General features: G+C 49.5%; 1 protein-coding gene across 1 annotated transcript; it reads right to left on the bottom strand.

Annotated features, from left to right (window-relative positions):
- Positions 1–3,488: 3,488 nt before the first annotated feature.
- Positions 3,489–22,542, bottom strand: MAS1 (MAS1 proto-oncogene, G protein-coupled receptor). Its single transcript, XM_007536189.3, has 2 exons — positions 22,453–22,542; positions 3,489–5,253 (listed from the first exon to the last, which is right to left on the bottom strand). Exon 2 carries the CDS (start codon positions 5,215–5,217, stop codon positions 4,246–4,248), a length of 972 nt encoding a protein of 323 aa, XP_007536251.1. The 5' UTR covers positions 5,218–5,253; positions 22,453–22,542; the 3' UTR covers positions 3,489–4,245.
- Between the last annotated feature and the right edge of the window lie 630 nt (positions 22,543–23,172).

A 23,172-nucleotide genomic window follows, 5' to 3' on the forward strand; every position in this document is an offset into this window, starting at 1 on the left:
CATTACTCCACCACTACAGGTGGACTGTACTTTTATTTTATTTTATTTTTAGATAGAGGGTAAAAGACAAAGAGAGGAGAGAGAAGGAGGAGATAGCACAGCCCTGCTTCCTGGAGTGTGAAACGTTCCCTTTTGCCTAGTGCCTCCGTGTGGTGTCTGGGGACTTGAACCCAGGTCCTTGCACATGGCTTTGTCACCCGGAGCCGAGGCTGACTCACCGCGTAGCATCCCTCTGGAAGGCGACCTGACTGTGTGACACTTTATCCCCTTGATCAGCTGGAGTGGTGCTGCTACCTTCCAGAGAGCCGGTGTGTGTGTGACAGGGGACTGCTGTCACAGTGAAGAGCTGACTCTCTCTTTTAAATGTTCAAATACAGTCTTGCACTTTCAGTTTAAAAATACATATATCCTGGCCCCCTGTGCCTCCAGGGTTATCGCTGGGGCTCAGTGCCAGCACTAGAAATCCACTGCTCCTGGAGGCCATTTTTTTCCATCTTATAGGATAGAACAGAGAGAAACTGAGAGAGGAGGGAGATAGGGAGAGAGACAGAGAGATACTTACAGACCTGCTTCACTGCTTGTGAAACGTCCCCCCTGCAGTTGGGGAGCCAGGGGCTCAAACCCCGATCCTTGCGGGGCTTCTTGCGCCTAGTGCTACGCACGCTTGACCAGGTGTGCCACGGCTAGCCCCTGTCTTGCTTTTATGGTTTTGTTTTTTCTTTCTAGAACCCAAAAGGCAGAGAGTGAGCACAAACGAGACTCCAGCCCTGAAGCTTCTTTCAGTGCGGTGGGGCCTGGAATCGAACCCGGGTTGTGCACATGGCAAAGCAACATACGGTCCAAGTGAGCTGTTCTGCAGCCAGTGATCACACACGGGGAGGAACTCAGGCTCAGAACACATGCTGCTTTTACATACATACCCAGAAGTGCGGGCACCTCACCCGGTGAGCTGTCTCCTGGCCCCAGCAAACCAAGTGTTAGTGGGACACAGCCTGGGGCCTTCCACTGGGCTTTGCACTGGGTGTGGTCAACAACTGCTTTCATGCAAAAAAACAAAGCTGGGGGCCAGGTGGTGGTGCACCTGATTGAGCGCACCTGTTACAATACACAAGGACCCAGGTTTAAGTCCCCGGTCCCCACCTGCAGAAGGAAAGCTTCACAAGTGGTGAAGCAGGGCTGCAGGTGTCTATCTTTCTCTCCTCCTCTCTGTCTTCCCCTCCTCTCTCCATTTCTTTCTGTCCTATCCAACAACGACGACAACAACAATAATAACTACAACAATAAAACAACAAGGGTAACAAAAGGGAATAAATAAATATAAATAAAATATTTTTTAAAAAAGTTTAAAGTACTTGGGGGGTCGGGTGGTGGCGCAGCAGGCTAAGCGCACACAGCACGAAACGCAAGGACCAGTGTAAGGATCCCAGTTCGAGCCCCCAGCTCCCCACCTGCAGGGGAGCTGCTTCACAGGTGGTGAAGCAGGTCTGTAGGTGTCTTTCTCTCCTCCTCTCTGTCTTCCCCTCCTCTATCCATTCTCTCTGTCCTATACAACAATGATGACATCAATGGCAACAATAACAATAATGACAACAACAAGGGCAACAAAATGGGGAAAAAATGGCCTCCAGGAGCAGTGGATTTGCGGTGTAGGCACCGAGCCTCAGTGATAACCCTGGAGAAAAAAAAAGTTTAAAATACCATTGGAGAGGGAAACCCTATTAGGAAGACTTAGAGTTGGGAGAAATCTTTCATGATGGCATAAAATCACAGACTTGAATCTTATGAATACCAAAAAGAAAAAAAAATTAATGGGACATATACTCAATGGAGTACTACTCAGCAGTTAACAAAAAGACAACGATAATGTGTTCTTTGACTAACAGGGTGGGACTGGCGTGGTTATAATTAGTGAAGTAAGGAAGGCAGTGGAGGACAACTGTGGGATGATTTCACTCAAGTGGAATATAGAGAATTGAAACACATGAACTTGAGAAAAGAATACATATATACTGGGCCATAAGCCATAGCTATGACCTTGGGGAAACTTTGGTGATTCCATGGGGTGGGCAAACAGAACTCTGGTGGTGGTAATGGTGTGGAATTATGCCCCTATTATCTTATAATCTTGTAAATCACTGATAAAAATGGTCCCCACAATGCACCTGCATAGTGAGCTGTGCACACACAGAGAAGGCTGTGGAACCATGGCTCAGGAATCATGGTTCTATAAAACAAAAGCACTAATAGTAAAATCAATAAAAGCTGCCATCTCTTCTCGGGTGGGGGAGAGATACCACCAAGAGGACACATGTCCTCATGAACTGAAGAACTTGCTCCCTTCTGTGAACACGTGGGTCAAGCAAAAGATTTCCAAACACTCTTACCTTGTATTGAGCATTCCCGGAAAGGAGAGAGAAGCCATGAGAAATTCCTCTACAGAGGCTGATACTTCTCTCTGCCCTCTGAAATCTGCTCTAAGGCACGGGGAGAGAGCTTGTGGTTGTGTTACTACACCTGCAGGTGTTTTGAGTAAACAGACAACTTTCATAGTGAAAGCTGAAAGGTCTTTGCAAGTTTGAATTCAACTAGTAAACACCTTTCAGAATGTTTGTGGAGCCAGGAGGTGGCTCTGTGGGTAGAGTACAGTCCTTACCAAATGTGAGGCCATGAGGTTGAGCCCTTGCATCATATGGGAGCACCACAGACACCACTATGAACAGCACTAAGGGAGCTAGCTTAACAGATGGGGCAGGGCTGTGGGGTGTCTCCTCTCTCAGCACCATGGACAGCACCCAAGGAGCCCCATGGAGGGTGGGCAGGGCTGTGGGGTCTCTCCTCTCTCAGCACCATGGACAGCACCCAGGGAGCCCCAAGGAGGGTGGGCAGGGCTGTGGGGTGTCTCCTCTCTCAGCACCATGCACAGCACCCAGGGAGCCCCATGGAGGGTGGGGCAGGGCTGTGGGGTCTCTCCTCTCTCAGCACCATGCACAGCACCCAGGGAGCCCATGGAGGGTGGGCAGGGCTGTGGGGTCTCTCCTCTCTCAGCACCAGGCACAGCACCCAGGGAGCCCCATGGAGGGTGGGCAGGCTGTGGGGTCTCTCCTCTCTCAGCACCCTGCACAGCACCCAGGGAGCCCCATGGAGGGTGGGCAGGGCTGTGGGGTGTCTCCTCTCTCAGCACCAGGCACAGCACCCAGGGAGCCCATGGAGGGTGGGCAGGGCTGTGGGAGTCTCTCCTCTCTCAGCACCAGGCACAGCACCCAGTGAGCCCCATGGATGGTGGAGCAAAACTGTGTGTGGAGGGGGGGGGGGTCTCTCCTCTCTCAGCACCATGGACAGCACCTAGGCAGCCCCATGGAGGGTGGGGCAGGGCTGTGGGGGCCTCTCTGCAGGGCCACGGGGTGGGGCCTCTCCTCTCTCAGCACTGTGGACAGCACCAGGTTGTTCTTTGGATGGTGGAGAAGGGATATGGTGTTTTTCTTCTCTGTCTCTCTATAAGTACAAAGAGCAATATTTGTACACAACAAATCTGTATTGTGTGTGCTTCACAATTAGAAAAGTGGGCAGTGGTTGTGCAAAAAGACTCTCATGCCTGAGGCTCCAAAAATCCCAGGTCCAATCCCCCACACCACCATAAGCCAGAGCTGAGCAGTGCTCTGGTTTAAAAAAAAAAAAAAATCTATCAAAAAATAGAAAAGTGCCTTTTGTCTTCTGCATGCAGGAGTGTGCAAAGAACTGTTTAATGAACACTGACAGCATGTCGGGCGCTTTCTTTAGCTTTCCTTCCTTTCTCGTCCTCCCAGACAGTCCAGAAGAGATCTATTATCATCTAAACAGGAATAAATGAGGCTCTCAGGCTAACCGCTGGGCAAGAAGCCACACAGACTCAGCCTGACTTCAGACCTATGCTTGTCCCACTCCATCATACCCCCTACTCCAATTTGAACAGATACTTGGACCTCTTCCTGTCCACATCTGGACACTTCCTGTGAAAGTGGTTTGTGCAGTTCATGGGAAATCATGGTCTGAACTGAAGAGGAAAAGCAGGATTCTCTCAGTGGGCAAAGAAAGACTAGAGTTTGGCCATTTCCTCACGGTACAGAGCAAGAGCACAGCCCAGTCCCAACAGAGGATCTCATGCACAGGAGACAGGGTGTCCTTCTCCACCTCTTTCAGAGACACTTGGTTGAGAGTCCTAACACACTAAGAACTCTCTGCCGAACACCCTCTCCGATCCACACGGCCTCAGACAACAGTCTCAACCACCGTGGCATTGCCACTGTCGTCCTGGTGCCGGGGCTGCGTCTCATCCTTGAAAGCTCTGGTCAGAACCACTTTGAGGGACTCCTTGAAACGCTTCTTCCTGCTGCTACCCACAAAGAAGTAGATGCAGGGGTTGGCACTGCTGTTGATGGTGCAGCAGAGAAGGGAGAAGTGGTGCAAATTTCTGAACGTGGTCCAGTACTCGGAAAAGAACAGGTAAAGGAATCTCATGGGCATGGCAAAGATGAGGAAGATGATAACTGTCACCATGATGACCAGGTACAGCTTGGAGGACTGTGAGGTCCCTGGGCTCTTATGGATCTTGACCACCAGGATGATGCTGGACACCAGCATGAGAGGTGTGAAGACGAGGAAGCTCAGAGTGGCAATGAAGATGTCCACTACCCGGCAGTGTGCTTCGGGGTGGTCAACTTTCTCGATGCACATGACATACTCCATGGTGGTCACCAAGCAAGACAGCACCCACAGGAGGGCACAGATGAAGGCTGACTGGTGTTTGGGGCGATGGCACCGGTACCAGATGGGGTACAAGACTGACAGACACCTCTCCACGCTGATGGCCGTCAGCAGATAGAGCCCTGTGTTATAGCCAAACATGAAGGTCACTGACAAGGTGGTGCTGGTGTAGTAGTAGCCAGAAGTCAGCTCAAACTCTAAAGCATAGTCGACCGCTAGGATAAAGATGCAGAACAGCAGGGAGATATCAGCAATGGACAGGTGAGTGATGTAGACGGTGAAGGGGTTCCTGTTCATGCGGAAGCAGAGGAACCAGAGAAGGACCCCGTTCTCCACAAAGCCCAGCGGGGAGATGCTCACAATGAACCAGTGCATGATGGGAATCTCCCAGTGGTGGTCCCCACGGGAGGCGTTCCCACCGATGGAGGTGTTGGTGGGCCCCTCCACACTGAATGAGGTGCCATTTGATTGCTCCATGAGGTGACCTTGCGATGGGGTTCTGCAGGTGGTTTTCTGTGAGATGAAGAAAAAAAAATCATAGGAATTGATGGAGTCAAGGAAAAAATATTATCTCTGCATCTTTTACCTTTTATAAAAAAAACTTTTTCACCTTCTGCACCCCATAAAGAATTTTGGCCCAGTGCTCACTTCGGCAGCACTTATACTAAAGAATTTGGTCCATACCCCCAGGGGGCAGAAATATTAGAAGAAGATGACCAGAAGGCTCTGAGATCCAATTCTATCAGGGCCCAGAGACAGAAGAGGGGAAAAAAGGAAGAACACTCAGAAGTGGCAATAGGTGTAGATGTGACTTAGAAAGGAAGAGAGGACCATAGGAAAAATGGACAAACAAGGATAGTTCTAGAAATAATAGTCCACTAGGGAAAGCTAGAAACAGGCTGGGGGTATGAATCCACCTGACAACATCCATGTCCAGCAGAGACCATGTTTTGCACCCCAAAAAGCATTGTGGTCCATATTCCCAGAGGGGAAGAAATGTTAGGGGAAGGTGACCAGAGGGCTCTGAACTCTTAATTCCATCAAGACCCAGAGAGAGAAGGGGGGGGGGTATAATGAATCTAAGCTGATAAATTAGACAACTATTACCTTGACATTGATAAAAGTAGAGTTATCTACACATTAAAATAATAATAATTTTAAAAAGTGAGTAGAAAAAAGAAATAATAGTCAGTCCCTGTCTGTGATCTTGGGAGAGTCACTGTAGTTTCCACTGGAGAGAATGGGGACACAGGACTCTGGTGGTGGTGGGAATGGTGTGGAGTTCTACCCCTTCTTATCTCATAATTTTGTAAATCTATATTCAACCACTAATAAAAATTAAAATAATAATTCTATTAATATATCTATTTAATTAATTTGATGAGATCAAGAGGCTAGAGCACAGCTCCAGTGGCCCTGTATTAGCAGGATCAATCCCACATCCTCACCTAAGTAGGTTCTGTCATCTATGAGCTGACAGACGTGTTATATCTCAACTTTCATGTCCTAATAACCTAACAGGTCTTCCATGGGTGGAGCACATGTGTTGCTGACCCTGGGCCTCTGGCTTCCATCCTCACCTCCACATGCAAGGCACCTGTGGTTCTGACACTTCACACCTCACAAGTGGTGAAGTAGGTCTGCAGGTGTCTCTCTATCTCTATCTTTCTGTGTCTTCCCTCTCCCACTCTCAATTTCTTTCTGTTCTATCAAATTAAGTAAATAAAAACAAGCCTTTAAAAAATAGATAAAAGTGGGGAGTCAGGCGGTGGCGCAGTGGGTTAAGCGCACGTGGCGCAAAGCACAAGGACGGCTTAAGGGTCCCCGTTTGAGCCCCCGGCTCCCCACCTGCAGGGCAGTCACTTCACAGGCGGTAAAGCAGTTCTGCAGGTGTCTGTACTTTCTCTCCCCCTCTCTGTCTTCCCCTCCTCTCTCCATTTCTCTCTGTCCTATCCAACAACAACGATATCAATAGCCACAACAATGTTAAACAACAAGGGTAACAAAGGGGAAAATATAAATAAATAAATAAATAAATAAATAAATAAATAAATAAATAAATAAAAGTGTTTGAAGAAGGAGAATTTCAGGAAATTGTGAGGATGTGGTTGAGCTTGGCAGGGCTTGACTTGAGGGGACATACATCTTGTCAGTCCCTCTCTCTCTCTCTCTCTCTCTCTCTCTACTGAGAGCCTGGCATTCCTTAAGACATTAAGCCAGCTCCCCCTGCTCCGCCTGCTTTCCTGATACTAGGGCCTGCTCCCATATTATCTACATAATCATTGTTTTGCCTGAAAGATCCCCACCCATTCCATTACTTTGATCTATCTTCTTTCTACCCTCAAGACCCTCCCTGCCTGCAGGGTATTATTATTAATCCTACCAGTTAAAATCCTAGCGACAGTTGCTAAGGAAGTTCCTACCTTTCCAGCTCCCTTTTGCCTTTCTCTGCCCCTTTCCATTTCTGTTTCCAACTTCCCACTTCTGGGTCCGACCTTTAAAAGCCTTGGCTTTTTGATCAATAAAGAATTGAATTGCCTCATCACCATGAGCTCTGTTCCTGAGTCATCTCCCTCGTGTCACTGAGTGAGGAGCAGCCCAGGCTGGCTCCGGTTGCGTTCTCTCCAACCCAGATAGTACGCGCCCGGGAAGAGGCACCCCCTTGCTACCCCAGCAGGAGGAGAAGGAAGAGGGATGCTGGGGAGATAGCTCACCAGGTAGTATGCCCGCAGTGCCAGGTACATGACCCAGGTTCAGCCTGGTACCACATCGGAGGTGTTATGACAGCAGAGGAAGTGTTGGTGCTATGGTGCCACGATGGATAGATAGACAGACAGATAAGTAGGTAGATAGATAGACAGACAGACAGGTAGATAGATAGATAGATAGATAGGTAGATAGATAGATAGATAGATAGATAGGTAGATAGATAGATAGATAGATAGATAGATAGATAGATAGATAGATAGGTAATAGGTAGGTAGATAGATGATAATTAGCTAAATAGATGATAGGTAGATAGATAGATGGATGATAGGTAGATAGACAGGAGATAGATAGGAAATGGATTCGGGCTGATTTGCTGTGGGCAAAACGCGTTATTGTGGGGGAAAACAACTATTGGCTGGATGGAGGAGGCAGGTGGAGTGGGCTATGCCGGGGAGTTTGAGGAATGGACGAAGCAGCCAAACACAAATATCGAGCAGAGTGTCGGGAGTTGGGGGGCCAGATGGTGATGGGGGGGATATAAATATGGGTGTTGTATAAAAAACAGGTGCGACAGATAACATAAAGCATAAACACACTCCCGGAGCCACGCTTTCTGAGGGAAAGGCGGCCATGTGCACCTGCGGCTGAGATGAAGCCCCGCCTGCAAGCTAGAGACCTCCCAGGATTGGCCAGCCACTGTGAGCTTTCCGCCAATCAGAACTGCACTGGCTGGAATCATTTGCATAAAGGTTCTTGGCCCCGCCCCTTTGCTTATCTAAACTTATCCTCTCTAGAAAGTCATCTGGGGTCTGGGGAAGGCTGGTTGGGGCTGGATCTGAAGGGTCCATAAGAGTCCTGCTTCCCCAGAGTCCTGCCCCACTAGGGAAAGAGAGAGACAGGCTGGGAGTATGGATCCACCTGTCAACACCCATGTTCAGCAGGGAAGCAATTCCAGAAGCCAGACCTTCCACCTTCTGCATCCCACAATGACCCTGGGTCCATACTCCCAGAGGGATAAAGAATAGGAAAGCTATCAGGGGAGAGGATGAGATATGGAGTTCTGGTGGTGAGAACTGTGTGGAATTGTACCCCTCTTATCCTATGGTTTAGTCAGTGTTTCCTTTTTATAAATAAAAAATTTAAAATAAGTAAGTCATGCTTACAAATTAGAAGGAGTGGCAAGCAGAGGCAGGGGGTGACTGGCAGGTAGACCAGCGTTCTTGTATGCATGAATTCCTAGATTTGAGTCCCCGGTACAAGATTAGAGCATCAGGCATATCAAACAGATCTCCATGGGTGGCATAATAGTGCTTTTCCAATTCTCTCTCTCTCATAAAAAAGTAATAAGATAATAGAGACAGAAAGATGGCTCAGATTAGTGTGAACATATGTAGCTGTCAGTTAAGCTATAACACGGCATAGAAAGGGCCTGAGTAGTTCTCTTATATTTATTTATTTAGGATACAGAGAGATATTGAGGGGAGCATGATGTTGAAGGAGACAGAGAGACCTGCAACACTGTTTCACCACCACCGTGAACTTTCCCTCCAGCAGTGCGGACCAGGGGCTTGAACCTGGGTCCTTGCATTCCATAATATATGCAGTCAACTGGGTGCACAACCTCCCAACCCAAGTAGATTATTTTAAAATGCTAACTCTGAGGGCCACTGTGTCTGCAAACTTAGGGTGAGGCCCAGAATCTGCATTTTCACAACCTAGGGCATTCTGATTCTGGTGGCTCTGTGGGCCAAGGTTTGGTAGCCCTACACTTACACTCAAAAGTCTTCCAGGGCTCCAGTGACAGACTGAACTGTGTTTTAGGAAAGGTATCTTGGCCAACAGTCTGGAAACTTGGTTTAATGTTTATTTCTTTAGTTATTGCTTGGGACAGAGAGAAATTGAGAGGGGAGGGGAGACAGAGAGACATCTGCAGTGAAAACCAGGGGCTTGTGCCCGGGTCCTTATGTAGGATAGTGTGTGTGCTTAAACAAGTGCACCGCTGCCCAGCCCCTTGGAGAGAGGGGGGGCAGGGGGCTGGGTGGTGGTGCACCTGACTGAGTGCACCTGTTACAATGTACAAGGAACCAGGTTCAAGCCCCCAGACTCCACCTGCAGGGGCAAAGCTTTACAAGCTGTGAAGCAGTGCTGCAGGTGTCTCTCTGTCTCTCCCCCTCTCTACATCTCCCCCTTTCGCTCAATTTCTGGCTATGTCTATCCAATAAATAAATAAATATGATAAAAAATTTAAAATAATAAAATAAAATGAGAGAGAGAGAGACCAGAGCATCACTCTAGTAGCTGCAGTTCCAGGCATCGAACCCAGCACCCCATGCACTCGAGCCCTGCATTCTGCCAGCTGAGCCAACTCCCAGCTGCTGAGTTTTCTTTACCTGAACACACTGGGGGGGAAAATATTATATTCCGACCTCCCCAGGCCAGAACGGACTTCAGTCTCAGGAGTGGGAGAACAGGTGGCAGGCAGGAAGCATCTGGCAGGTGGCCAGTCCACTGAGCTCCCCTCCAGCTGGCCTCCTCCCTCCCCATCCCCTGCCTCCTCCATCTCTGCGGGCTTAACAGGGAGACGGAGGTTGTGGGGGTGGGCAGAGTGCGAGGGGAATCACTGCTCTCTGAGCAAGGAGTCTGACTTCTAACTCTGCCCTGTGGGCTGGGACAGTGGAGGGCTAGGAAGGCACTAGAATAATCACACCATAGGACTGAGCCCTGCAGGTAACGTTCTGCTTCCATATGAACCTAACTCAGGATCCTGGGACCTTGAACCCTCAGGCAGGGAAGTCTTGTGCAGAACCTTTTTGCTATCTTCCCCTGCCCTGTTCCGTCTTTTGTCATTTCTGGAGCTTTAGTGCTCCAAGCCAACCTTTTGAGAAAGAAAACATTACACACACACACACACACACACACACACACACACACACACTGGGGGCCAGGAGGAGGGAATGAAAGAAACCATCAAACCCCTGGATCCCCACCTGCAGAGGGGTCGTTTCACAAGAGGTGAAGCAGGCCTGCAGGTGTCTGTCTCCCTCGCTATACTCCCCTCCTCTCTCAATTTCTTTCTTTTCTATCCTACAGAAAAATGGGGGTGAAATTAGGGTAGGGCTGTGGTACACCTGGTTAAACTCACATGGCACAAAGCACAAGGCTGGCATAGGATCCGGGTTCGAGTCCTTGGCTCCCCACCCACACAGGAGTCACTTCCCAAGCAGTGAAGCAGGTCTGCAGGTGTCTGTCTTTCTCTCCCCCTTTCTGTCTTCCCCTCTTCTCTTCATCCAGAGAACATCTTGGAAGCAAATCTGGAGAACATCAGAGGAATCAGGCACTGTTTCCCTTATCTGAGAGAGAATAGGGAAAAAAAGAAAGTATATCCACACATAGTAATAGGTGCGGGGGTGACTTAGGAAGGAAGTGAAGGCAAGACTGTAGAAAAATGGGAAAAATAGACAGACAGAGAGAGGGATAGAGGGGCTGGGTGATAACGCACCACACCAGGTCAAGCACACACAGTACAAAGTGCAAGCATAAGGACCCACTCAAGGATCAGGGTTCAAGTCCCCAGCTCCCCACCTACAGGGGGATGATTCACAAGTCGTGAAGCAGGTCTGTAAGTGTCTGTTTTCCTCTCTCCCTATCTTCCCCTCCCCTCTCAATTTCTCTCTGTCCTATGCAATAAAATAGAAAAATTGGCCTCCAGGAGCAGTGGGTTTGTAGTGCCAGCACCGAGCTCCAGCAATAACCCTGGAGGCAAAAATAAATAAATAAATAAATGAAGAAGAGAGAGAGAAAGAGAGAAATAGTTCTAGAATTGGCCGATATCTGTGATCTTGGGAGAACCACTGCAGTTTCCAATGGAGGAAATGGAGACATAGGACTCTGTTGGTGGGAACTATACGAAATTATACCCCTATTGCCTTATAATTTTGTAAATCAATATTGAATCACTAACAATAAGTAAAAGAATTTTAAAAAGAAAGAGAGGGAGGGAAGGGGGAGAGAGGGTGAGGAAGAGAGAGAAAGAGACCACTCCACCATGGAGTGGTGCTCCCTGACTCCATGTGTTCTCCTGTGGTACCAGAGTTCAAACCACGGTCTATCACACGGGAAAGCTTTTCTGTACAGGATAAGCTATCTCCCAAGATGCATGTACACAGAGAGAGAGAGAGAGAGTTCATTATACAGACTGTTGTATAACACAAGAAATGCAAGTATTCAAATGTCACTCATCACCTTTTTTCCCCTAATAATAAAACAACACATATTCATTGAAGAAATTTTGGAAAATCCAGTGTGAAGGAAAATAACATGCAAAAGCACTACTCAAGATAAACCTGGCTTTAAACAAAGCAAATGAACTAAGCAAACACAACGAAAATATCTCTGGGGTGCAGAGAACAAAGATGGTGGTTACAGAAGGCGGCGAAAGTGAGGTTCAGGGTGGGAACAGTAGTCATTTCGGTCCTGGCAGTAGCCGGAAATGTGGGTGCTGGGAGCAGTGGGTCTTCTGCACCCACAGAGGGTCACGCCCTGCTCCCAGCACTCGTGTCATTCTGTAGACTTATGGCAAAGATATGAGAACTGTATTTTAACAAAGTAAGTTGATGGAACAATTTGGGATACTTCCTTTCAGTATTTTTTAATATTTATTTATTTATTCCCTTTTGTTGTCCTTGTTTTATTGTTGTAGTTATTACTGTTGTTGTTATTGATGTCGTCATCGTTGCTGGATAGGACAGAGAGAAATGGAGAGAGGAGGGGAAGACAGAGAGGGGGAGAGAAAGACAGACACCTGCAGACCTGCTTCACCGCCTGTGAAGCGACTCCCCTGCAGGTGGGGAGCCGGGGGCTCGAACCGGGATCCTTACACTGGTCCTTGCGCTTTGCACTACATGCGCTTAACCTGCTGTGCTACCACCTGACTCCCCCTTTTAGTATTTTTTTTTCATGCACACTCAAACAATTGAGATAACGGGGCAGGCGGTGGTGCACTTGGTTAAGCACAGATGGCACAAAGCACAAGGACCGGCGGAGGAATCCCGGTTTGAGTCCCAGGCTCCCCACCTGAAGGGGGGTCGCTTCACAGGCGGTGAAGCAGGTCTGCAGGTGTCTGTCTTTCTCTCCCCCTCTGTCTTCCCCTCCTCTCTCCATTTCTCTCTGTCCTATCCAACAATGACGACGACATCAATAACAACAACAGTAATAACTACAACAATAAAACAAGGACAACAAAAGGGAATAGTTTTTAAATCCTTTAAAAAATTAAAATAAAATAAATAAAATAATGAGATAGCATTGTATAATCTGGTTTGATGCTCTCCTTAAAAAAGAAAAATCAGGGGAGTCGGGCTGTAGCGCAGCGGGTTAAACGCAGGTGGCGCAAAGCACAAGGACCGGCATAAGGATCCCGGTTCAAACCCCGGCTCCCCACCTGCAGGGGAGTCGCTTCACAGGCGGTGAAGCAGGTCTGCAGGTGTCTGTCTTTCTCTCCTCCTCTCTGTCTTCCCCTCCTCTCTCCATTTCTCTCTGTCCTATCCAACAACGACAACAATAATAATAACTACAACAATAAAACAACAAGGGCAACAAAAGGGAATAAATAAAATAAAATATAAGAAAAAAAAGAAGAAAAATCAGGGGGCCGGGTGGTAGTGCAGTGGGTTAAGTGCACGTGGTGCAAAGCACAAGGCCGGCATAAGGATCCCAGTTTGAGACCAGGCTCCCCACCTGCCGGGGAGTTGCTTCACACGTAGTGAAGCAGGTCTGCAGGTGTCTTTCCCTCCCTCTCTGTCTTCCCCTCCTCTCTCCATTTCTCTCTGTCCTATCCAACAACAGCGACGACAATAATAGTAACAACACGGATAAACAACAAGGGCAACAACAAAAGGGGAAAAAATGGCCTCCAGGAGCAGTGGATTCATGGTGCAGGCACCAAGCCCCAGCGATAACCCTGGAGGCAAAAAGAAAAAAAGAAAAAGAAAAAGAAAAATCATTCAAGATCACCTTGTAAGCTCTTTTTTTTTTTTAACAGCCAAAATTACCGCTGGGGCTCAGTGCCTGCATGACATCTCCACCACTCCTGGAGGTATTTTTCTGTTTCTTTTAGATAGAAAGGGACAGAGATAAATAAGCAAGAGACAAAGAGGAGACACCTGCAGCCCTGCTCCCCCACTCATGAAGCTTCCCCCCTTCAGGTGGGGCCGGGGGCTTGAACCCGGGTCCTCATGCGTGGCAGTGTGTGCACTCTCCCATGAGAGACACCACCTGGCCCCACACTGTAGACCTTTATCTGTCTCCACTCACAATCGTTACTTGCATGTAACATAATCTAATTTTAATAACCCTCAAGGCTTAGACATATCCACTGCCTGTGCTTTTTTTTTAATTTATTTTATTTATTCCCTTTTGTTGCCCTTGTTGTTTTATTGTTGTAGTTATTATTGTTGTTGTTATTGATGCCATCATTGTTGGATAGGACAGAGAGAAATGGAGAGAGGAGGGGAAGACAGAGAAGAGGAGAGAAAGACAGACACCTGCGGACCTGCTTCACCGCCTGTGAAGCGACTCCCCTGCAGGTGGGGAGCCGGGGGCTCGAACCGGGATCCTTAGACCTGTCCTTGTGCTTTGCGCCACCTGCGCTTAACCCGCTGCGCTACCACCCGACTCCCAGCCTGTGCTTTTTTTTAAGATGTATTTATTTTTATGAGAGAGATACCAAAAATAGATGGCCTCTGACTTACAGTGGTACAGGGGCTTGAACCTGGGGCTCTGATGCCTCAGACATGCAAATCCTGTCTCGGGCAGCACACCAAGCTACCCTTCCCCCCACACACACACACCCGGGCCCCATCACTTCTGATTTTTCTTTTTTTTTTTTCCAAACAGAGCACTGTAATGGGCTTTCTTGCATACAGATTTTATGCACATCTTTAATTATTTCCCTAGGACATATTTCTAAAAGCAGAATTGCTGGCTCAAAATGTATAAACAAGATTCAAGATTTCATTGCACATTAACAAATCATCCTCCACAGAACCACAGTTACACTGACGACAACAGTACTGGAATGTTTTATTTTTTTAATCTCCATTTTTACATTTTCCATGTGGGTGGGGAGATGGCTCAGAAGCAGAGTTCCAAGTCTGGTCCCTGGTACTGCATGTGCCAGGATAATGTCTCTCTCTCCTCTCTCTCTCTCTCTCTCTCTTTCCTTCTCTCTCTCTCTCTCCTTCTCTCTCTCTCTCTCTCCCTCTCTCTCTCTCTCCCTCTCTCTCTCCCTCTCTCTCTCTCTCTCCCTCTCTCTCTCCCTCTCTATCTCTCCCTCTCTCTCTCTCCTCCCCTCCCTCTCCCTCTCTCTCCCTCCCTCTCTCTCTCCCTCCCTCTCTCTCTCTCCTTCTCTCTCTCTCCCTCTCTCTCCCTCTCTCTCTCTCCCTCCCTCTCTCTCTCTCCTTCTCTCTCTCTCCCTCTCCCTCCCTTTCTCTCTCTCCCTCCCTCTCTCTCTCTCCTCTCTCTCTCCCTCTCTCTCCTTCTCTCCCTCTCTCTCCCTTTCTCTCCTTCTCTCTCTCTCCTTCTCCCTCTCTCTCCTTCTCTCTCTCTCCTTCTCTCTCCTTCTCTCTCTCTCTCCCCCTCTCCCTCTCCCTCTCTCTCTCTCCTTTTCCCTATCCCTTTCTCTGTCTCTCTCTCCCTCTCTCTCTCTCCCTTCTTTTCCCTCTCCCTTTCTCTCTCTGTCTCCCTCTCCCTCTCTCTCTCGCCCTCTCTCTCCCTCTCTCTCTCCCTCTCTCTCTCCTTTTCCCTCTCCCTTTCTCTCTCTGTCTCTCTCCCTCCTTTTCCCTCTCCCTTTCTCTCTCCCTCTCTCTGTCTCCCTCTCTCTCTCCCTCTCTCTCTCCCTCTCTCTGTCTCCCTTTCTCTCTCTCCCTTTCTCTCTCTGTCTCTCTCTCCCTCTCTCTCTCCCTCTCTCTTTCTCCTTTTTCCTCTCCCTTTCTCTCTCTGTCTCTCTCTCTCCCTCTCTCTTTCTCCTTTTTCCTCTCCCTTTCTCTCTCTGTCTCTCTCTCCATCTCGCTCTCTCCCTCTCTCTCTCTGTCTCTCTCTCTCCCTCACTAAATAGCATCTCCCAGATCTAAGAGGTGGTTTAAAAGCTACCTGGTTCCCATTCACACTAGCAAAATGCTCTTTCTCATCTTTCTCGTCTTAGTCACTTGTGTTTCTACTTTCTGCCTTCATATTTTGTTTTGCTTTTTTTATTGGTTACAACTAGGGTTAGAGCAGGAACTCAGTGCTTGCATCACAACGTGCCAGAGAGGGTGAGAGAGACAGAGAGAGGAAGAGAGATACCGCAGCACGGCTCCACCACTCACGAGGCCCCTCCCAGCCCCCACTGCAAGTACTGCCATCTCCTGATTGAAGCCAGGACCCTGCACATGAAAATATGTGCACTCTACCGGGTGAGCCACCCGCTGTGCCCTGTTCCCATGTCTTGCACCCTTCTTCTGTCAACCTGCTAGAATTCCCTCATGAACCCAGTGCACTGTCATATATGTTATATATTCTCCATGCTCCCAGCAACTGGGGTGTTATACAGAAAATGGAAGAGGATGTCTCTTGGCATCTACCAGCATCCTTCCTTCCTGTGACTACTCTACCACTGATGCTGGTCTCTGGGGTGCAGAGGCAAAGGACTGAATCCTGTGGCTTCAAGTTGCAGGTGCTACTAGGAGTCTATCCTGACCTCCCTAGGCAGACGGCCTCACCCATGTGTCCTGGAACCCCCCCTCCCCAGCTCCCCACCTCACTAGGGAAAGACAGAAACAGGCTGGGGGTGTGGATCCACCTACCAATGTCCATATCCAGCAGAGAAACAATTAGAGAAGCCAAAACTCCCACCTTCTGCTCCCCCAAAAGAATTCTGGTCCATGCCCCCAGAAAGAGGGGGAGAAGTGTCAGGGGAAGATGGCCAGAGGGCTCTGAACTCTAGTCCCATCAGGACCCAAAGAGCGAATAGGAAAAACGGAAGGACATTTGGAAACTAGCAAAGTGTGACACAGAAAGGAAGAGAAAGGCAGGACCCCAGGACCCTAGAAAGATGGGCAAATATATATAAATATAGATAGTTACAGAAATAAGCGTCAGCCCCTTTCTGTGAGCTTGGGAGAAACACTGCAGTTTCCAGTGGCAGGAATGGGGACACAGAGCTCTGGTGGTGGGAACAGGATGGAATTAGACCCGTTATCTCATAATTTTGTAAATCAATATGAAATCACTAATAAAAAGGGGGGCAATCCTGTGGCTCTCACAAACACCCCACATTTGACAGCCAACTAGCTTGGCTCCATATCTGGGGGCAGAAGACCCAGGACCACAGGCGAGACCACCCAGGTCCAGGGGACAATCTCTGCTCCTCGAGCCACTTCTTGGCTTTGTCTGTAACACTCTCTCCCCTGGGCAGAGGGGCCTTCACTCCTGACTGCAACCTCATGGAAGCCATGAGCACAGGCAACTTGACTGCCAGTGATGATCTTTATTAATCTCCACAGCAGGGTGCTTCCTGCCGGTAGCAGGGGGCTCGAACCCAGATCCCCCTCACACCTGGTAAAGTGTGAGCTCTCTATGGATGAACCGTATAATAAACCCCCTTGCTTTTTTATTTTTTTATTATCTTTTTATTAAAACGTTTATTTATTCCCTTTTTTTCACCCTTGTTGTTTTATTGTTGTAGTTATTATTGTTATTGATGTCATCGTTGTTGGATAGGACAGAGAGAAATAGAGAGAGGAGGGGAAGACAGAGAGGGGGAGAGAAAGACAGACACCCTCAGACCTGCTTCACCGCCTGTGAAGCGACTCCCCTGCAGGTGGGGAGCCGGGGGGCTGGAACCGGGATCCCTACGCCGGTCCTTGTGCTTTTTATTATCTTTATTGATATGATAGAGACAGTCAAAAATCGAGAGGGAAGGGGAGATAGAGAGAGAGAGACAGAGAGACACCTGCAGCCCTGCTTCACCACTCGCAAAGCTTTCCCCCTGCAGGTGGAGACTGGGGGCTCCAACCTGGGTCCTTGCACATTGTAGCATGTGCGCTCAACCAGAGGCACCACTGCCTGACCCCAACCCCTTGCTTTTTACTCTCTCTTCTTCTCCTTCTTCTTCTCCTTCTCCTTCTCCTTCTCCTTCTCCTTCTCCTTCTTCTTCTTCTTCTTCTTCTTCTTCTTCTTCTTCTTCTTCTTCTTCTTTACCACAGCACAGCTCAACTCTGGTTTATGGTGGCGTGGGAACTGAACCTGGGACTTTGGAGCCTCAGGCATGAGAGTCTCTTTGCATAACCATTATGCTGTCTCTCCCCTACCCGCTTGCTTTTTGTTTTTACTTTTCTTCCTTTTCACTGGACATTTTGCTGTACTGGTGTGCATCCAGGTACATGTGCCAAGCCCCAGAGAGACCCAAGGTCAACTGCTGCACATGTACTGCCAGGGATCGAACCCAGGATCACAAGTCCTCTGCGCCACCCACTAAGCCACCACCCAGTCGCAGCAATGCACTTTGAAGAAAAGCGTTTATTTATTCATTTTCATCAGAGAGACACTGAGAAAGAGACAGCAAAGGGGCAGGGTAGTAGCGCACCTGGTTGAGCGCACGTGTTACAATACGCAAGGACCCAGGTTGGAGCCCCCAGTCTCCACCTGCAGGGGAAAGCTTTGCGAGTTCAAGGTTCAAGACCCCCCCCCTCCAGTTCCCACCTGCAAGGGGAAAGCTTTATCGGTGAAGCAGGGATGAGAATGTTTCTCTGCCTCTCTCCCTTTCTATCTCCCCCTTCCTCTCAGTTTCTCAACTTCTGGCTGTCTCTATCTAATAAATAAAGATAATAAAAAAGACAGACATCAAGATAGAGCCTCAGGTATGAAAGGCTGGTGTGTCTCCTGCTGACATCTCCCAGACATTGCCCCAGAGGATGAAGCTAACACTGCTCAGTGAGCTTCCTGGTCCAATAGTTTCAATCTTTATGTTATAGAAAGAGGAGAGAGGGAGAGACAGGGAGAGAAAGGAGAAACCCCAGACTGTTGCTGCAGCCTCCACGGGGTTCCTTAGGTGCTGTGCACGGTATCAAGAGAGGAGAAACCTCACAGTCCTGCCCCACCCTCCATGGGCTCCCTGGGTGCTGTGCCTGGTGCTGAGAGAGGAGACACCCCACAGCCCTGCCCACCCTCCATGGGCTCCCTGGGTGCTGTGCAGGGTGCTGAGAGAGGAGAGACCCCACAGCCCTGCCCACCCACCCTCCTGGGGCTCCCTGGGTGCTGTCCAGGGTGCTGAGAGAGGAGAGACCCCCACAGCCCTGCCCACCCTCCATGGGCTCCCTGGGTGCTGTGCAGGGTGCTGAGAGAGGAGAGACCCCACAGCCCTGCCCCACCCTCCATGGGCTCCCTGGGTGCTATGCATGGTGCTGAGAGAGGAAAGACCCCACAGCCCTGCCCACCCTCCATGGGGCTCCCTGGGTGCTGTGCCTGGTGCACACATATGGTGCCAAGGCTTGAACCCAGGTCCTTGTGCCCTGTAGAATATGCTCTACATCCAGCCACAATGCTGTGCTTTTTAAAAATATATCTCATTTTTTTTATTTGTGCTTAATAAACATCCCAGAGTTGTCTGTTCTTTTTCCTCTTCCCTCTCAGATAAGAGAAACAGTGCCTGACTTCCTCAGATGTTCTCCAGAATCTCTTCCCTGTCAGTGATGGTATAAAAACAAAAGTTCCTGGACACAAAATTATCCTGTGTTCTTGTCAATATTTCCATTTTATAAATAAATTAAAAATTTTAAAAAATCTGGGTCCCAATGGAACTGGGGTTCAGAGCCCTCTGGTCACCTTCCCCTAACAATTCTCCCCCTGAGAGTATGGACCAAATTTCTTTTTAGGGAGCAGAAGGTGGGAGTTGTGGCCTCTGTAACTGCTTCTCTGCTAGACATGGACATCGGCAGGTGGATCCGGACCCCTGCCTGTCTCTATCTTTCCCTGGTGAGGTAGGAGGAGTCCTGGTTCTGTACAGTCAAGAAGGGGGCTAGAAGCCAAGATCAACAAGCCTGCCAGGTGTCCCAGAGCTTAGAGCACAGGCCTTGTATACCTGAGGACCTGGGTTCAATCACCAGCACCACGTGAGACAAAGCTGAGCAAGGTTCTGGTCTCTCTGGCTTTGATGAATTAGTAGCTGACTATGGGGTGTGGGAGAACATACTCAGCCAGTCCTGGCCTCCTGAAAACACCAAGCTGACAGCAGGATGAGAAGACAGGCGGTTTCCATCGACACTGAAGGACAGAGTTAAAGACAGGGGACCCAAGTCCTGGGAGGGCACCCGAGGGACAGGGAGGCAGGGACTGACGGGGAAGTAAGGAGGAAGGTTTGAGGGGGGCTCACTGGAGGGGGGGCTGTAACCAGGCAGACAGCTTTCAACACCCTCGTCGGTGCACGTGCACTTTTCTCCAGAGTTCTACAAGGCAAATGTCCCCCTGCATGTCCCCATTCAGCTGGATCCTGTGATTCCAGATTCTCAGCCAGACACTTCACTCTCAGAAGAAAGAGAGAGACAGAGAAAGAGGGAGAAAGGAAAGGAAAGGAAAGGAAAGGAAAGGAAGGAGAGAAGAGGTAGAGTGAGGGAAAGAAGGAAGAAGAAAGTGAAGGATAAGAGGGGGAAGAAAGGAAGGAAAGGAGAGAGGGAGGAAAAGAAAAAGAAAGACAGGAAGAAGGAAGGAAGAAGTGAGGGATAGAGGGGAGAAAGAAAGCAAATAGAGAAGAAAAGAAAGAAAAGGCAAGGAAGAGAGATGAGAGAGGGGGGCTGGGCGGGGGCACACCAGATTAATCGCACATAGTCTGGTGTGCAAGGATCCCGGTTCGAGCCCCCAGCTCCCCATCTGCAGGGGGGAAGCTTCACAGGCGGCGAAGCAGGTGTCTCTCTGTGTCTCTCCTTCTCTCTTTCTTCCTCTCCTCTCAATTTCTCTGTCATATCCAAAAAATGGAAAAAAATGCCACAGGAGCAGTGGATTTGTAGTGCAGGCATGGAGCCCCAGTGATAGCCCTGGAGGCAAAAAAAAACAGAGAGAGATAGAGATGGGAGAGACGAAGGGAGGAAGGAGGAAGGAGGAAGGAAGGAAGGAAGGAAGGAGGGAGGGAGGAAGGAAGGAAGGAAGGAGGGAGGGAGGAAGGAAGGAAGGAAGGAAGGAAGGAGGAAGGAGGAAGGAGGAAGGAAGGAAGGAGGAAGGAAGGAAGGAAGGAAGGAAGGAAGGAAGGAAGGAGGGAGGGAGGAAGGAAGGAAGGAAGGAAGGAGGAAGGAGGAAGGAAGGAAGGAAGGAAGGAGGAAGGAAGGAAGGAATGAGGAAGGGAAGGAGGAAGGTGAGGAACCCATCAAAGACGGACTCCAGGTGCCCCCATTAATTCTCAGCAACCCTGTGGGTGCCTAACCCCAGGCAGAGCCCCCAGATGTGCAGCCCTGCCTCTGGGCAAACAGCAGCCTGCAGGGAGCGGGCATCTCCATGGCAGGGGCCACTCAGCCAGGAATGCACAGTCTGCCAGCTGTCTCCCTTTGTGTCCCCCACCTCCCCTGCCCTCCTGCCCCCCACCCGCCACAGTGGGGACTGTCCCAGGAGGGTGCTGAGAGGAGGCGGCTGTTGGCATCTGGAGGTGGGTGGAGAGGTGCCAGCAGGTGGGCTGCAGGGCTCAGAAGGGGCTACACCGGCGGGGGGGGGGGTGCTGCCCTGGCCACCTGTGGGGGGTATCTGGTGAGGACACTTCCCCAAGCACTCAGATCAACACATTAAACAGACTTGGGCCAGGGGAGCTAGCTAAGAGAGAAAAGGAGAAAGTGGGGAATGGAGGAAAGGAAGGAAAGAAATAGAGAAGAAGAAAAAAAGAGAGAGAAAAGAAGTAAAGAACAAGAAAGGGAAAGATTGAAGGAGAAGGAGGGAACGAAGGTAGAAAGGAAGGAGAAAGTGAGAAATGGAGGGAGGGAAGGAAGAATTTGCATGCCTCATTTTAGACCCCTGGCACCGCAGGTGCCAGACCAAACTAAATCCTGAAAAAAAAAATCTCAACAGAAATCAGGAGGTAGCTCACCCAACAGAACACACACTTTACTGTGAGTGAGAGCCTGGGTCTGATCCCCCACCCCTGCCGGCCACATGGGAGCCAGGCACAGCACTGGGAAGCTCCCTGCTGCTTCTTTCCCCCGTCTCTATCTGGAATTAAAAAGGAAACAATAAAACAACCGGAGGTGGGTAGTGGTGCACCTAGTTGAGAGCACACATTACTAAGCACAAGGACCCAGGTTCAAGCCCCCACTACCCACCTGCAGGGAGGAAGCTTCACAAACAGTGAAAAAAAGTACTGCAGGTCTCTCTCTCTGTCTCTCTCTCTCTCTCTCTCTCTCTCTCTCTCTCTCCTCTCCTCTCCCTTTACCTCTCTCCATCCCCTTCTCAATTTCTCTCTGCCCTATCAAGAATAATAAATAGGGATAGGCATTGGCGGACATGTCACCGCACACAAGGACTGTTCCCCACCTGCATGGGGAACACTTTTCTCCCTCTGTATCTCCTCTATCTATCTCTATCCCCCTCTCAATTTCTCTCTGTCCTATCGAATAAGGAAAAAAAAACTGAAACAACCTTGAAGGATTTCAAGGTCACTACCTGATCCCAACACCCACCCTAAGAGCCCCTCTCCACCACCACCACCCCCCACACACACACACAGAGAGAGTCAGGAAGGAGACAGCAGCACAGAAGTTTCCAGTCTGAAGTCCACAGTCCAAGTCCAAGTCCAGGGACAGATGACATAGAAAAGGAAAAAAAGAAAAAAAATGAAGGCAGGAAGAAATAGAGGACTCAGCACACACACACACACACACACACACACACACACACACACACACACACTGGACATGGGGGGCCGGGGGTGTGCAGGGCACAGGCTCTCAGAGCGGGAGTCCTCTGGCTGAGCAGGGGAACTTTGGGTTCACTCACAGGCTCCGAGGGTCAGAGTGGTCAGAGGTGGAGGCTGGGCAGGGGTGCCCGGCTGGCATCCTGGGGCCCCGCTGACCTGCAGTCCTCCTCCTCCTCGTCCTCGTCCTCCTCTTCCTCCTCCTCCTGGGAGGACGTCTGCAGGCTCCCTTCTCGGAAGGGAGAGTACAGAGCTGCTCTCCCGTTGCTGAAAATATTTGCGACGTGTGCAGATGGTCCCACGCTTATCAGCAGAAGTCACTCTGCAAATGGCATCACGGGGTGACACACCAGGGGAGGGTTTCTTCTTTTGGATCCAGATCCAGCCAGGCAAGAGCAGCTGGTGATGCTAGAAGTGGTGGGGTCCCTGAGCTGGGGGGGAGGGTAAAATGAACCCCAAGGCAAGACCCCAGGGAAGAAAGGGGCAAGGCCACAGGTGTTGGGGTGTGGGAAGCAGTGAGGTGGCAGTGCACCCAGCAGAGTGCTTACGTCTCCATGCTGAAGAAGCCACTTCCAGCCCCTACTCCCCACCTACCTGGGGTGGGGAGGGCTTCATGAGTACTGAAACAGGGCTGCAAGTGTCTCTCTGTCTCTCTCCTCTCTTTTTTAAGATTTATCTTTTAATTCTTTTATTATCTTTATGTATTTACTTGATAAAGACAACCAGAAATCAAGAGGGAAGGGGGTGATAGGGGGTGATTGCAACATTTTTCACCACTCACAAATCTTTCCCCCTGCAGGTGG

The sequence above is a fragment of the Erinaceus europaeus genome, chromosome 13, assembly GCF_950295315.1.
Source record: "Erinaceus europaeus chromosome 13, mEriEur2.1, whole genome shotgun sequence".
In the NCBI taxonomy this organism is placed as follows: domain Eukaryota; kingdom Metazoa; phylum Chordata; class Mammalia; order Eulipotyphla; family Erinaceidae; genus Erinaceus; species Erinaceus europaeus.